The 14,235-nt window shown below is 35.0% G+C and overlaps 2 protein-coding genes across 9 annotated transcripts; one reads left to right on the top strand and one right to left on the bottom strand.

Annotated features, from left to right (window-relative positions):
• LOC140960254 (uncharacterized) lies at positions 1-2,802 on the top strand. 7 transcript variants are annotated; one of them, XM_073418452.1, is made up of 9 exons: positions 1-106; positions 212-268; positions 555-1,118; positions 1,219-1,271; positions 1,347-1,439; positions 1,525-1,600; positions 1,698-1,769; positions 1,880-1,987; positions 2,235-2,802. In XM_073418452.1, exons 3-9 carry the CDS (start codon positions 573-575, stop codon positions 2,559-2,561), a joined length of 1,275 nt encoding a protein of 424 aa, XP_073274553.1. In that variant the 5' UTR covers positions 1-106; positions 212-268; positions 555-572; the 3' UTR covers positions 2,562-2,802. The 7 variants fall into 7 exon arrangements, with proteins under 7 accessions (XP_073274553.1, XP_073274558.1, XP_073274552.1 ...); XM_073418457.1 differs by having other exon boundaries at positions 28-106; positions 212-252; XM_073418451.1 differs by having other exon boundaries at positions 29-64; positions 158-268.
• A 667-nt stretch (positions 2,803-3,469) lies between these two features.
• LOC140960451 (sucrose-phosphatase 2-like) lies at positions 3,470-7,736 on the bottom strand. Of its 2 annotated transcripts, none has more exons than XM_073418728.1 (9): positions 7,602-7,736; positions 6,304-6,387; positions 5,938-6,237; positions 5,725-5,826; positions 5,364-5,558; positions 4,971-5,261; positions 3,964-4,150; positions 3,744-3,790; positions 3,470-3,658 (listed from the first exon to the last, which is right to left on the bottom strand). In XM_073418728.1, exons 2-9 carry the CDS (start codon positions 6,361-6,363, stop codon positions 3,563-3,565), a joined length of 1,278 nt encoding a protein of 425 aa, XP_073274829.1. In that variant the 5' UTR covers positions 6,364-6,387; positions 7,602-7,736; the 3' UTR covers positions 3,470-3,562. The 2 variants fall into 2 exon arrangements, with proteins under 2 accessions (XP_073274829.1, XP_073274830.1); XM_073418729.1 differs by having other exon boundaries at positions 5,938-6,199; positions 7,602-7,692.
• Between the last annotated feature and the right edge of the window lie 6,499 nt (positions 7,737-14,235).

The raw sequence follows: 14,235 nt of genomic DNA, 5'->3' as shown, positions 1-14,235 counted from the left end.
AAATAAAAAAAATCATACTGAACTAAACGAAAATATCATTCAACTTCGTTACAAATCATTTGTTGTGAGCGTTGATCTTCCCTCAACCCACAGCCTTTAGCCTTAGGTAATGCTACAGTAAGTTATCTAAATGCTCCGTTTCTTGATTTCTGTACAGGTGGATTCTTTGCTGTTATGAATATGATCCAATCGTGAGTTTGATCATTTACAGCTGCAATTGTGCACCCAATGTTCTGAGGATCTCTTACGGTGGTCTGTCTGATCTTTTGTAAGTTTCTTAGTTTGAATTCATGGTTTACGGTTTCGGGTTTCTCGATCATTTAATCTGTTTGTTTGGTGAGGTTTTGTGGAAGTACGATGGAAACTGGAAAAAAGAAGTGTTAAATTTACAGATTTTGAATAGTTTCTGCATTTGGATCTCTAAAACTTGCAGTTGATTTCTGGGTTTTTGTTCAATCTATCATATTTGCATATTTCACGACTATTTTTTGAGTTGGGGAAAAAATGAGGTTTTTGGTCTGCAGTTTCCTGAAGTCTTTGCCTACTTGGTTTAGGGCCACAATTTATTGGAAATGGAGACCGAATCTGTGTTTCATATTGAGGATGAAAAAGAAGTTATCTTTCATGGAGAAGACTCAACTGTTGATCTAAACAACGAGATTACGTGTAGCAGTGAACCAAATGATCAGGTGACCAAAGAGAAACAACATGGTTGCATAATATCTGCGGCAGAAGTCGAAACTTTGGATAACAAATCACCAAATACGATCAAATGTTCTAAGAATAATGTCCTCAACACCAATAACTTGGCCAAGAATCTATCGAACTCAAAAGGAACAGCTGTGTTCGGACGAAACACGAAACCAGGTTTGAGTAAAAGCCCGTCATTCCCAGCTAGAGGCCGCCATTCTGATGTTATGAAACGAAGCATTGAGTTGCACCCGGTTAAAACAGATGCAAGGCAGAATCATGAAAACGGTCCAAAGGTGGAGTCCAAATATTCAAAAGTGGACTCAAGTTCTGGTTCAAGTTTGAACTCATCCGAGAAGGTGTCGTCTCCTAAGGCAGCTGGCAGAAGAACAACTTTACCATATAGTTCAAGCCTTCGTCAATCTATAGTAAAACAACATTTCTCCTTCAAAATTCCTATCTCATTAATTCTTGATTCTTTGAATAGCATTTCATAATGGTTTTCTGAAACTTTTATATTACATTCAGTCTGTGAAACATGCATCCGCTAATGGTACTGCACCCAACTTAGCACCTGAAGTGTAAGGATATTGTGTTATGCTCAATTCGATTTTTCTAAAGTGCATGTATTCACTCATTTTGAGTATTGAAATCAGTAATGGTTGCAGATTGATTGAGAAAAGTGCAGAAAGTGGCAACAATGTTTCATTGCCCGCGAAGGAGGATGATGCTCAGTCCACCACTTCTTCGTAATGCTCATCGACCAAGCCATTTTTTTTCATGTTTCTTCTAGTTTTGTGAATGATATGTTGATGAATTTCGTGCTTTAAATAGAAATGCTACTCCTCGGTCACAGAAGAACAACATCCCCATCTTTAGGTTGGAGGAGCGAGCTGAAAAACGAAAAGAGGTGGATTATTTAAAATTCATCGTAAATTGCTTAGAAATCGAATTGTTTGTTCATCGAGGCATGATGTAAATATGGGTATTTTAATCTTTCTCATCAGTTCTTATCAAAGATAGAAGAGAAGATACATGCCAAGGAAGTGGAGAAAAGTAACTTGCAAGCACGATCAAAGGTTCTCGATAAAGATTTCTAATTTTCGGTGTACTTTTGTAAATTTTTTTTGAATCTTAGACGCTTTTCGTTGAACTACTAGTCTTTTTATCTTCTGGGGTTCGATAATAGGAAAATCAAGAGGCAGAAATAAAGCAACTGAGAAAGAGTTTGACGTTTAAAGCTACACCTATGCCAAGTTTCTACAAAGAACCCCCTGCAAAAGTTGAGCTCAAGAAGGTAATAACTAATAACTACCTTGAGCACATCATTTTCCACTGATTCTTACGTAAAATTTTTTTTAAACATTTGATAGTTATTCAAGTAAATGAAAAAACTGATGTTGGATTTCAAAGAAGTAGCTCAAACTTCAGTACTATGATGAATCATCATGCAGTGTGTGCATCATACGAAGGACATCAAATGTTCTTTGGCAATAATTGCAATACAAAAATTATGATTAGTTTTTCCATGTGATGATCATCAGTTGCCGACTACTCGTCCGATATCGCCCAAGCTAGGAAGGAACAAGGGAATTGCCTCCATGTCTAGCAACACCCACGACAATGGTGGCTTGCATAGAGGTGATGCCAAATCACAAAAGGTTCCCTTAAGAAACAGTGAAAAGAGCAACGCTATTTTGAAGAAATCCATCAAGAACTCTATAGCCAAGTCTCAATCTCGTGAATCCTCGACTCCAAGAAAGGTGAAACTTGCTGAGACAGAAGACTTGGAAGAAACACAAAATCGGCCTCATTGCATTGTAGAATCGCTCGAGGAGCCAATACAGGAAGGGGGTGAAGTCTACCGATGAACATGGCTCAAATCTTGGTCTAAAAAATTCAGAAGGGACACCTGCTGAAGTCATTGATTGATGGATTGAAGGGTAAAAGATTCAAATTTTTCGAACGCTGTTTTTCATCGCTTTGTATCATAGAACTACATTTTGTATGTAATGTTAAAGTTTGAGAATATATANAGTTTTAAGGGGTATATCTATAATCTGTATGGCGTGGCTGTAAACCTGTTTTTCAATCTATTTTTGATGGCATTTATATGATTCCCCTGCGCATGATGATCAGTAATTCTCTCCATGGTTGTATGCGGAGAGAATTACGTCGTCGTTGACTGCTGGAGCGACCACGGGCGGCCTTTGCCCCTAAATTTGAATTTTGTACAAGTTCTTTACGCGAACATAATAAAAATATGTTTTTGTTCTTTACATTTTCAAAGGATGTAGTCTAAATATCTACTCCCTCAATTAATTCCTAATATCAATTACTTGATGCATGCAATCGCATTTTTGTATTTATCAGTTTGTATTTGTATTTGTTCTTACGCCAATATATATATTTTTAGTAAAATTCTCGGCGGCTATGTATATTCAGTTTTCTTATCAATCCCTGCATGCACGCAAAATTTATGGAAGTATCGATGTTCAAAATCATCACATCTTTGATTGAATTTATCGGTCTTTCTACTATAATAGTCCAAGCCTATCAAACCGTAAACAAACACGGTATCAAAACCATTACAAAAGCGGCTAAAAATGAAGTGACTTGTGAGTTTTTTCCCACTATTTTTTTATATAGTTGCTGGTTATTTTTGAACACAAATTTAGTACACTGAAATCGTTGTATAATTTATTGGCACTTTTCTAAGCTCTCACATGAATGTGAAGAGAATTGACTGGCATATGTAAATTATTAACAGTACACGTAAAAATAGAAGCCATCATGTTTCTGAGGTTGAATGGCATACGTGAATTATTAATACCTGGAGAAAGTAGTAATAGCACTAATCCTAAAATGCAGCCTAGAATAGCCAGTCTGTATGACCGTTTTGCCCTACCCCATCAAACCATGTCTGGTGGACATGCATCCAAGTAAGTCCTTCTGCAACACTCATATCCTGTGGGTAAACCCATCATATGTAAAAGGATTAGCGCAAAGAAATGGATCCGATTCAGCACAAAATGTAATTCAGAATCAAGTACCTTAGAGCTTAATAAAACAGTGGTGAGACAGCATTTTCGCTCTTCGCCTGCACAATACAACAGCTTATATATCAAATCAAAAAAGGTATAAGATGAATTAGAGATGGTATCTGTTTCTACTACTAAACTTTAGTGTGATGTAAAAATAAATAAATAAAAAAGCTTCATTTTCAAATGATGCTCGAGTAAAATGCCAGCAAGCAGGGAAATCGGGACCTACCAAGTTGCTCCCATTTCTTGAATTTCACTAGCCATGAGTCTGAACCAATCTGTAAGGGTAAAACCTGATCCACCCAAACCCGGAACTTTGCCCCTTGTTTGTCACCGGAACACGTTTTAAGCAAGTTTACACAGTCATGAAGAGATTGCTCGATGCCAGATGGGTGAATAAAAATTCCGGATGGTGACTGCCAAAGAAAGTAGATAGTGAAGCTCAATAGCTATACCTCACCAGGAAATTTAAAGAAATAAATTCCAACATCGTTTTTTTCCTAGTAGGACAGCAATACAAACTGTCATTGTAGGAAAAAACAAAGAAAGAACGGCACGATCATATTTAGGAGGTGAAGCTGATTATAAACACATTATGACATTAATGGAGTTTTTTCTCAATTTTGTTCGAGCCGGCTGCTTCAAAGTTTAAGTTCAAATTCAAATAAACCGCGGAAAATATAAAACCATAGATCTGGGTACAGAGAGTGCATCCTTTGAGTTGATAATATATATTTGGGCCAAACACTTGACAGCACAGTTTTTCAAACTGAAACTTGCAAACAACATCTGTGAAAAATTGGCATGTCTTGGAGTATAGAAAAAATGAAAATGTGCTGTGACTAGTCCACTTTAACATTTCAATCCCCTTTTTTTCCTTTAGAAACAAACCAACAAAATTAGGTTCACTTAACAAAGATAACAAATATCTTTGATAAGCTAATCTATCCTGGGATCATTTATTCTGACAAAGAATAAAACCCACAGCCAGTTCAGGTCTCAAATGTATAGCAGTTGTCAACATTTAAATGATAATGAATAAAAAGCTCACACCAGAGTGAATAGCATAAGAACCTACAAAATAAATATAAATATCACGCTCCTAGACTTCATGCAGCAGAGAATCTGGAAACATTTGATTTTCACACACACACAAAGACCAGATTAACAGCAACCCCAAAGCATGCAAGCAATGTGTGCATAAAGATCAAAAGTTACACAGAGAACCGAACATACACAAACTGCTTTCAGATTTGCTAAATACAGCTCCAAACTTTGAACTTCAGCGCGTCTCCATCTCTCATAAAATATGTAAAACTTCACAACTTCATAAGCAGGATCAAAGTTCTCCATCTTAGAGTCGGACAGATCTGTAACATCTCTCGGAGATGTGCTTGGACCAAGGTTAAAATGACCAATAGCTTGTATAATACCAGCCGCACATCTCTCCGTTGCATGTATAATTTTAGGATTACCCTTTGCATTGGCAGCATGCCACTGCAATAATTCTTCCTGGGCATTACTCACCTGTAAAAGAGAGTAAAAAAAAGCTTTCAGTAACTAATTACATCATCTTGAGATTCCATCGTGGGGAAGCAAATTGTAGCAAATATTTTGTGAAACACTAACCATGACACCATGTATGTCTGGAATGCTAAAGAGTTCAGCATCATTTCCAGAGTCGCCACAAGCAAGTGTATTGTCAGGCATTTTTCCCGCAGCCTTGAATTTTTTAAGCAAATAAGCAAGTGCCTGCCCTTTGCCAGCACCTTGTGGCAGTATGTCCAGGTCTATTCCCCCACTGTAAATTATTTTGACATCCAACTGGAAATCAAAGAGCTGAGAGGTGAGGGACTAAGCCAAAAAGAAGAATGCTGAATATAGATCACTTCTATTTCATTTCCAGTGGCATACAATAACAAGATTTTGCATAAACATAACTCAGTTGAACTTGACATTGCAACACATAAATGGGAAATAATTACCATACCCCACGTGCTTCCAAGCGCGTTGAAAGAGCCTTCATAATCTCCTGAGCCTTGTCTTTCTGAACATAAAAGCTTACTTTGTGTAACCGTTGCTCTGTTTCCGACTGCATGGCCACAAAACATTTTAGATAGACCATTTATTCCCATGCAAACTTTACTAACAATATGGTAATATTTGATTCAAATAAATCTCTATGATGTATCTATGACAATACCTGAAGTTTAAGTTCATAAAATTTTTTTGTCTCTTCAGATACTATGTTTCTGTCCCATTTATGATTTAAGAATTCAACCCAGCCTTCATCTGGTACCATAGAGTTTCCATATGTTATTTCAGTTCCAACAGACAATATTGTGATATCAGGAGTTAGCATTGGCTTCTCTTTCCTTAGCTCCTTGTATAGTGTGGGTGACCTTCCAGTTGAAAACACCAACAAAGAATTTTCACGATACTTGGATTCCCACAAGGCATTGAATCTAAGAAGAGAGAGATTCTCGGGATCATGATGGTCAACCTAAAGTATACAGTCTCTCATATTAGTTCCATCCACACAAACTGGATAACAAAAGCAAAAACTTACCATCGTATGGTCAAGATCCGAGACAATCATGACGCGTGCAGCACCAGAAAGCCTGTCCATGCTTGTCCTAAGGTAAGGTTCAATCTGCAAATAAATAGGTGACAATGAGGGGATAAAGTAAAAAAAGTAATTTTAATCACCACTCATTTTTAAAAAACGGTTCCTTCTTCTCGACAATAATATAGATAAAAGGCATACAAGGCATAGACATTCTATACATTTTACGACACTGAAATGAGAGAGAGAAACTTAATTGAGAAGTTTATACTAAATTTAGGACTTATCTTTTACAATCTACTCTCAATGTAAACAATTTAAAAAATAGACAGACTCCAAAAATAACACCATCGTCACATATAAATCACATGATTCAATAATATAATTATAACTAATAACTAATGAAGCAAACAGAAAAATGAAGATTACAAAACGTTTAGTCATAGAGAATAAGAGTATCAACGTTATTGTAGAAGATTTGATAGTACAAAATGCTAATATGGTGATCAGAAAAACTGCAATGTAATTCACAATCAGAACATATCACCTGATCCAACTGCACTGATCCATCACATAACACTCAGATAACTGATGGAAAATATAAAAAGGTCAAAAAAAAAATTCCACCTTCACCACTATATCATGTACATATATTTAGCATGCTCTCACCTGATGCGATATCAGTTTGCAAAGAGATCAAGCTATATTTCAAAAACGTGAAACTATTTGGGGCAAAATACTAAGACTAGGGTCTAGGAAGATCAATTTCAGCTCAAGTAAAACGTACACCTCTACCACCAAATCAAAATTTTTCCCCTGTAACACGATACAGTAGAATAAATGGAATAGTACTAAGATTCAAAAGCAAATTCCAAACTACTTCGTTCAAAATCCATAAAAAATTGAAATCCAACAAATTTATTCACCAAGAGAGAGCAAATTGTATATCATTATAAATGAAAAGGAAAAAACCACACCTTTCTTGTAAACAAGATATTGGCAAAGATAAGATTTGAACTTTTAGCAATCAAAACAACACAATCCACACACAAAGGGAAAAAGAATATCACACGTACAAACCTTAAGATAATCACATTCAAAACTTATAATCGGTGCAGAGATCAAAAGCCATAACACGAGATTCCATTTCTTAAAGGAAAGGGGCAGAATATCTCGCTACAGAGATCTAACGATTCGATCCCACGTGCCCACACACAGCCCCAGACCACACCCACCGTCGCTCAACAAATAAAAATATACGTCAACATTCGTAGACAGAGGAAAAGGATGTTCCGATGTACCTGAGAAATAGCCGCGGCTGCCGTGACGGGGGTGGAAGAACAGCGAGCGAGGAAGAAAGGTGACGCGAAATTGGAATGTTCGTTGTCAGAGGATGGTGCACCACAAAAATATATTCCTTTTCAATAAAAATGGATTATATTTATTTGTCATCTTATGCATTTCGGGTATGGTTGGGTTAACCCAATCATGAACGGGTGGGTAATGCAAAATAGGAGCCAACGAGAATTAATTAATTAAGGAGAGAAAAGGGTTGAAAATAGAGTGACAATATTGATATTGTTGAAAAATTATTTAAAAATGTGTTAAATATTTGTGTTGAAAATGTGAATGTTGAATGTTGAAAATTAGGTAAAATTAGGTGTTGAATGTTGAAAATTAGTGCGTGATGATGTAGGTAATGATGTATTTTATTTTTGGATTATTTGTAAAAATTTTCTATAAATAGATCTCTCATTTGTGAAGAAAATCACAATTGAGTTGAGAGAAAAATATTATAAAGTGTGTAGTGTGATAATTTTGAGAGTTTGAGATTTTTACTTTTTTACCGTAAATTTTTACTTTTTCCCAACACGTTATCAGCACGAAGCTCTAAAAGTCCTCCATATTTTTCCAAGCTCCGAACAGAAGAAAAAGGTAACAAAAATAATAATATTTATTTTACTGTTATTTATTTATTGTTTATATATGTAATATATAATATAATGTTATTGTTAGAAATAATAAAAATAATTTTTTCAAAAACTTGTTATAAATCCTGGGAGGATGTTAAGACGACATCCCACACTCCCGGTAAGGGATACGACAAGTATAAAAGCCTATAAGGTTTTTTAAACAAAATAACTTATGACACCTAATTATAATAATGTGATATGATATACATAATTATTTAAATATGACTAATATTATATACACCATATTATTACCATAAAATTATACAAATACATACATTTATTTTCTTATACACCAACGGTAATAAACGGTAACAAAACGGCTAGTTTTTGCTCTATAAATACAATCTCACAAATACATTCAATCACTCCAACTTTCTCTTCTTCTCTAAAAATTATTCTTCATCAAATTTTCGAAGAAAAAAAGAAGATGGCTTTCACGAGGTTATTTTTAATTATTTTGGTTATCATACTCACCAGTCTTGTATTTATCGGAGAATATCCTCCTCGTGTGTTTTCTTTATTTTTACGAATACTTGTACTTGTTGTTTATCCATTACTTTGTATTGCAATATTCATTAACTAATAAAATGCATCGTAATTTTTAGTACCACCATGGCAAACTTGGCAAAGCTCGAATTCATCGCTCTTGATATTACTGGGAAAAACTATATGCCATGGACTCTTGATGTAGAAATGCATCTTGAGTCATTGGGTCTAAGCGAGACCATTAAAGAAAATGGTATATCTTCATCACAAGAAAAAGCAAAAGCTATAATATTTTTACGACGACACCTTGATGAAGGTTTAAAATGTGAATATCTCATCGAAAAAGATCCCATGGCTCTGTGGAAAGGATTAAAAGAGAGATTTGAACATATAAGGGAAGTTATACTTCCGACCGCCCGTGATGAATGGAATATGTTAAGATTCCAAGACTTTAAAAAAGTCAGTGATTACAATTCAGCGATGTATAGAATAATCTCGCAGTTAAAATTTTGTGGACATGAGGTTACAGAATCGGAAATGCTTGAAAAAACATTTTCCACGTTTCACGCATCAAATATAACACTACAGCAACAATATAGAGTGCGTGGATTTGCGAGATATTCTGAACTCATCGCCTGTCTTCTTGTGGCGGAAAAGAACAACGAGCTATTAATGAGAAATCATCAGTCCCGACCCACTGGATCAACAGCATTTCCAGAAGTAAATGCTGTAAGTAAAAATGAATTTAAACCTGGAAACCAAAATCAAATTCAAAGACAAAGTTTTGGTCGAGGTCGAGGTCGAGGTCGAGGTCGTGGACGTGGACGTGGACGAGGAAGTGGTCGTGGTCGTGGACGCGGCCGTGGTTTTGAAAATAATCGAGATAGTTATTTCTATAACTCATCTCAAAATAACGTCCCAAACCATCCACAGAAAAGGCATCAAGAAAACATGAGTGTTAATGAAAATCACTCGAAAAGATTTGAAAGTTCTTGTTTCAGATGCGGTACTCCAGGACATTGGTCTCGTATTTGTCGAGCCCCTGAGCATCTTTGCAAACTTTATAAAGAATCGATAAAGGGGAAAGAAAAGGAGACCAACTTCACTGAGCGAAGTGACCGTTTGAGTGATTCAACTCATTTTGATGCTGCTGATTTTATGAATGATTTCTCTGGAAATGATCAATATGTTGGTGGGATAGAAATGAACAATATTGATGCTGCAGATTTTCTCAATGATTTCTCTGAAAATGAACAATATAGTGGTAGAATATAAATGTACAATAATTTATTTTTCATGTATTTATATGATAATGTTTTATTGTACAATTATGATATGTGTTATATTTAAATATGTATTGTCATTAATTTTTTTTCATTGCATATTTTTTGAAGTTCAAATATGGAAAATGCTATGAGCAAAGCTGAAGTTTGCATACCCGATAGTGGTACAACGCACACTATCCTCCGAGATAAAAGATATTTCTTGGAACTAAAACCAACAAAAACAACGGTGAATACAATATCAGGTCCTGTAGACTTGATTAAAGGATGTGGTAAAGCACAATTTTTGTTACCTAATGGTACAAAATTTTTGATCAATGATGCTTTATATTCACCACAATCGAAAAGAAATTTGTTGAGTTTTAATGATATATATTCCCATGGGTATGATACTCAAACAATGAATGAAGGGAATGAGAAATATATGTGTCTTACCACATATAAATCAGGAAAGAAATATGTGATTGAAAAACTACCAATGCTCCCTACTGGATTGCATTATACACATATACGTCCCATTGAATCAAACATGGTAATTGATAATTCTTCAATATTAACCAATTGGCATGATCGATTAGGACATCCTGGTTCAACAATGATGCGAAGAATTATAGAAAATACACATGGTCATCCATTGAAAGACCAGAAGATCTTTCAGAATAATAAGTTTCAATGTAAAGCATGTTCTCTTGGAAAACTTATTATAAGACCATCACCAGCCAAAATCCAAACTGAATCACCAATGTTTCTTGAACGTATTCAGGGTGATATTTGTGGACCAATCCATCCACCATGTGGACCATTCAGATACTTTATGGTATTGATTGATGCCTCCAGCAGATGGTCACATGTATGTTTATTGTCAACTCGAAATGTTGCATTTGCAAGATTACTTGCTCAAATAATAAAATTGAGGAATCAATTTCCCGATTATACAATCAAGAAAATTAGACTTGATAATGCTGGTGAATTTACTTCCCAGACTTTCAATGATTATTGTATGTCTATGGGAATCATTGTTGAGCATCCTGTTGCTCATGTACATACTCAAAATGGATTGGCTGAATCATTGATTAAACGTCTGCAAATGATTGCTAGACCAATGATTATGAAAACAAAGCTCCCTATTTCTATATGGGGACATGCAATTTTACATGCTGCTTCATTAATTCGCATCAGACCAAGTGCATATCATAAATACTCCCCATTGCAGCTTGCATTTGGTAAAGAACCAGACATTTCTCATCTGAGAATTTTTGGATGTATGGTGTATGTGCCTATTGCACCACCTCAACGAAAGAAAATGGGACCTCAAAGAAAGATTGGAATTTATATTGGTTATGATAGTCCATCGATCATTCGATATCTTGAACCACAGACAGGCGACGTGTTCACAGCACGTTTTGCTGATTGTCATTTTAATGAGGAAATCTTCCCAATGTTAGGGGGAGAACAGAAACATACCGAAAAAGAAATTACATGGTATGTATCATCATTGTTACATCTGGATCCAAGAACAAAACAATGTGAAAAAGATGTACAGCAAATTGTGCACTTGCAAAGAATAGCAAATCAAATACCAGATGCATTTGCAGACACAAAAGGGGTAACTAAATCATATATACATGCTGCAAATGCCCCTGCTCGAATTGAAATTCCGAAGAAACAAATTGAAGATAGTCATGATGTCATTAAACGCCTGAAGCGTGGAAGGCCAGTTGGTTCCAAGGATAAAAATCCTCGAAAAAGAAAATTCATAGAGAAACACAATGATCACAAAATAGAGAATGATGTTCCTGAAGAAACACATAATGATCACAAAATAGAGAATGATGTTCCTGAAGAAACACATGATGATGAAAATGTTTTGTCAGAACCACAAACTGACGAGAATCATGAAATCTCTATCAATTATATTAATACTGGAAAAATATGGAACCGAAAAGATATAGAAGAAATTGATGATATATTTTCTTATAATGTGGCAATCGACATCATAAATGATAATGAAGATCATGAACCAAAATCTTTTGGTGAATGTAAAAATCGGCAGGATTGGATAAAATGGAAAGATGCCATCCAGGTTGAATTGGATTCGCTAAATAAACGTAATGTTTTTGGACCTATAGTCCTTACACCTGAAGGTGTAAAACCTGTTGGATACAAATGGGTTTTTATTCGAAAGCGAAATGAGAAAAATGAAATAGTAAGATATAAAGCTCGACTTGTTGCACAAGGTTTTTCTCAAAGGCCTGGAATTGATTATGAAGAAACGTATTCTCCTGTGATGGATGCAATTACGTTTCGGTATTTGATTAGCTTGGCAGTATCTGAAAATTTAGAAATGCGTCTTATGGATGTTGTTACAGCCTACTTATATGGATCACTTGATAGTAATATATATATGAAAATCCCTGAAGGATTTAAGATGCCTGAAGCACAAAGTTCAAAACCCAGAGAATGTTATTCTGTGAAATTACTAAGATCATTATATGGGTTGAAGCAATCCGGCAGAATGTGGTATAATAGGCTAAGTGATCACTTGATGAAAAAGGGATATGTAAATAATTCAATATGCCCTTGTGTTTTCATTAAGAAAACAACATCCGGATGCGTAATTATTGCTGTATATGTTGATGATTTAAACATCATTGGAACAAATAAGGAAATTCAAGAAGTTGTGTCATACTTGAAAGAAGAATTTGAAATGAAGGATCTTGGAAAAACCAAGTATTGTCTGGGTTTACAAATTGAACAAAAAGAATGTGGAATATTTGTTCACCAGACAAATTATACAGAAAAGATCCTTAAACGTTTTAATATGGACAAATCAAATCCTTTAAGTACTCCAATGGTTGTTAGATCATTAAACATAGAAAAGGATCCATTCCGTCCATGTGAAGATGATGAAGATATTCTTGGTCCAGAAGTACCATATCTAAGTGCTATCGGTGCCCTTATGTATCTTACAAATTGTACAAGGCCTGATATATCTTTTGCCGTAAATTTATTGGCAAGATTTAGCACATATCCAACAAAGAGACATTGGAACGGAATTAAACATATATTCCGTTATCTACGAGGAACGACAGACTTGGGACTTTTGTATTCAAAAGATGCTAATCCAAGTATAATTGGTTATGCCGATGCTGGATACTTATCTGATCCACACAAAGCACGTTCTCAAACTGGATATGTATTTACTCGTGGAGGCACTGCAATTTCTTGGCGTTCACAGAAACAAACACTTGTAACAACTTCATCAAATCATGCCGAGATTATTGCACTACATGAAGCAAGCCGTGAATGTGTGTGGTTAAAATCAATGACTCAACATATCCAAATCTCATGCGGATTATCATTCGACGAGAAGCCTGTGATACTATATGAAGATAATGCTGCATGTGTTGCTCAAATGAAAGAAGGATACATAAAAAGCGACAGAACTAAACATATTCCTCCTAAGTTCTTCGCATTCACCAAGGAGCTTGAGAAGAATAAATGTATTGATGTTCGTCACATTCAATCAAGTGAAAACTCATCAGATCTCTTCACAAAGGCACTTCCTACGACAATATTCAGAAAGCACATATATAATATTGGGATGCGCAATCTACGAAATTTGTGAAGAATTGTTCGTGTCAACATGAGGGGGAGTTTACGTGACTGCACTCTTTTTCCCTTACTATGGTTTTTATCCCAATGGGTTTTTCCTAGTAAGGTTTTTAACGAGGCAGTATAAAAACACGTAATGTATACAATCATTATGATCATCATCACAAGGGGGAGTGTTGAAAAATTATTTAAAAATGTGTTAAATATTTGTGTTGAAAATGTGAATGTTGAATGTTGAAAATTAGGTAAAATTAGGTGTTGAATATTGAAAATTAGTGTGTGATGATGTAGGTAATGATGTATTTTATTTTTGGATTATTTGTAAAAATTTTCTATAAATAGATCTCTCATTTGTGAAGAAAATCACAATTGAGTTGAGAGAAAAATATTATAAAGTGTGTAGTGTGATAATTTTGAGAGTTTGAGATTTTTACTTTTTTACCGTAAATTTTTACTTTTTCCCAACAGATATTAATATTTTATTAAAATTATTACAAGATTCTATACAATATTAGTAAATTGTGGATTTTTATTTATGAGACATATCAACTTTGACTATATTTACAATAAAAAATAAA

This window comes from Primulina huaijiensis, chromosome 15 (genome assembly GCF_012295235.1).
Source record: "Primulina huaijiensis isolate GDHJ02 chromosome 15, ASM1229523v2, whole genome shotgun sequence".
In the NCBI taxonomy this organism is placed as follows: domain Eukaryota; kingdom Viridiplantae; phylum Streptophyta; class Magnoliopsida; order Lamiales; family Gesneriaceae; genus Primulina; species Primulina huaijiensis.
The sequence above is the reverse complement of the archived record's forward strand: the minus strand, read 5'-3'. Positions and strand labels throughout refer to the sequence as shown.

Excerpts from the sequence above, each read along its gene's own strand:
- LOC140960254 (XM_073418452.1), top strand. The coding sequence starts at position 573 with ATGGAGACCGAATCTGTGTTTCATATTGAGGATGAAAAAGAAGTTATC. Across the intron at positions 1,770-1,879 it reads ACTTGCAAGCACGATCAAAG|GAAAATCAAGAGGCAGAAAT; the intron begins GTTCTCGATAAA and ends GTTCGATAATAG. Across the intron at positions 1,988-2,234 it reads CAAAAGTTGAGCTCAAGAAG|TTGCCGACTACTCGTCCGAT; the intron begins GTAATAACTAAT and ends GATGATCATCAG.
- LOC140960451 (XM_073418728.1), bottom strand. The coding sequence starts at position 6,363 with ATGGACAGGCTTTCTGGTGCTGCACGCGTCATGATTGTCTCGGATCTT. Across the intron at positions 5,827-5,937 it reads TTTATGAACTTAAACTTCAG|TCGGAAACAGAGCAACGGTT; the intron begins GTATTGTCATAG and ends GTGGCCATGCAG. Across the intron at positions 5,262-5,363 it reads CAGACATACATGGTGTCATG|GTGAGTAATGCCCAGGAAGA; the intron begins GTTAGTGTTTCA and ends TCTCTTTTACAG.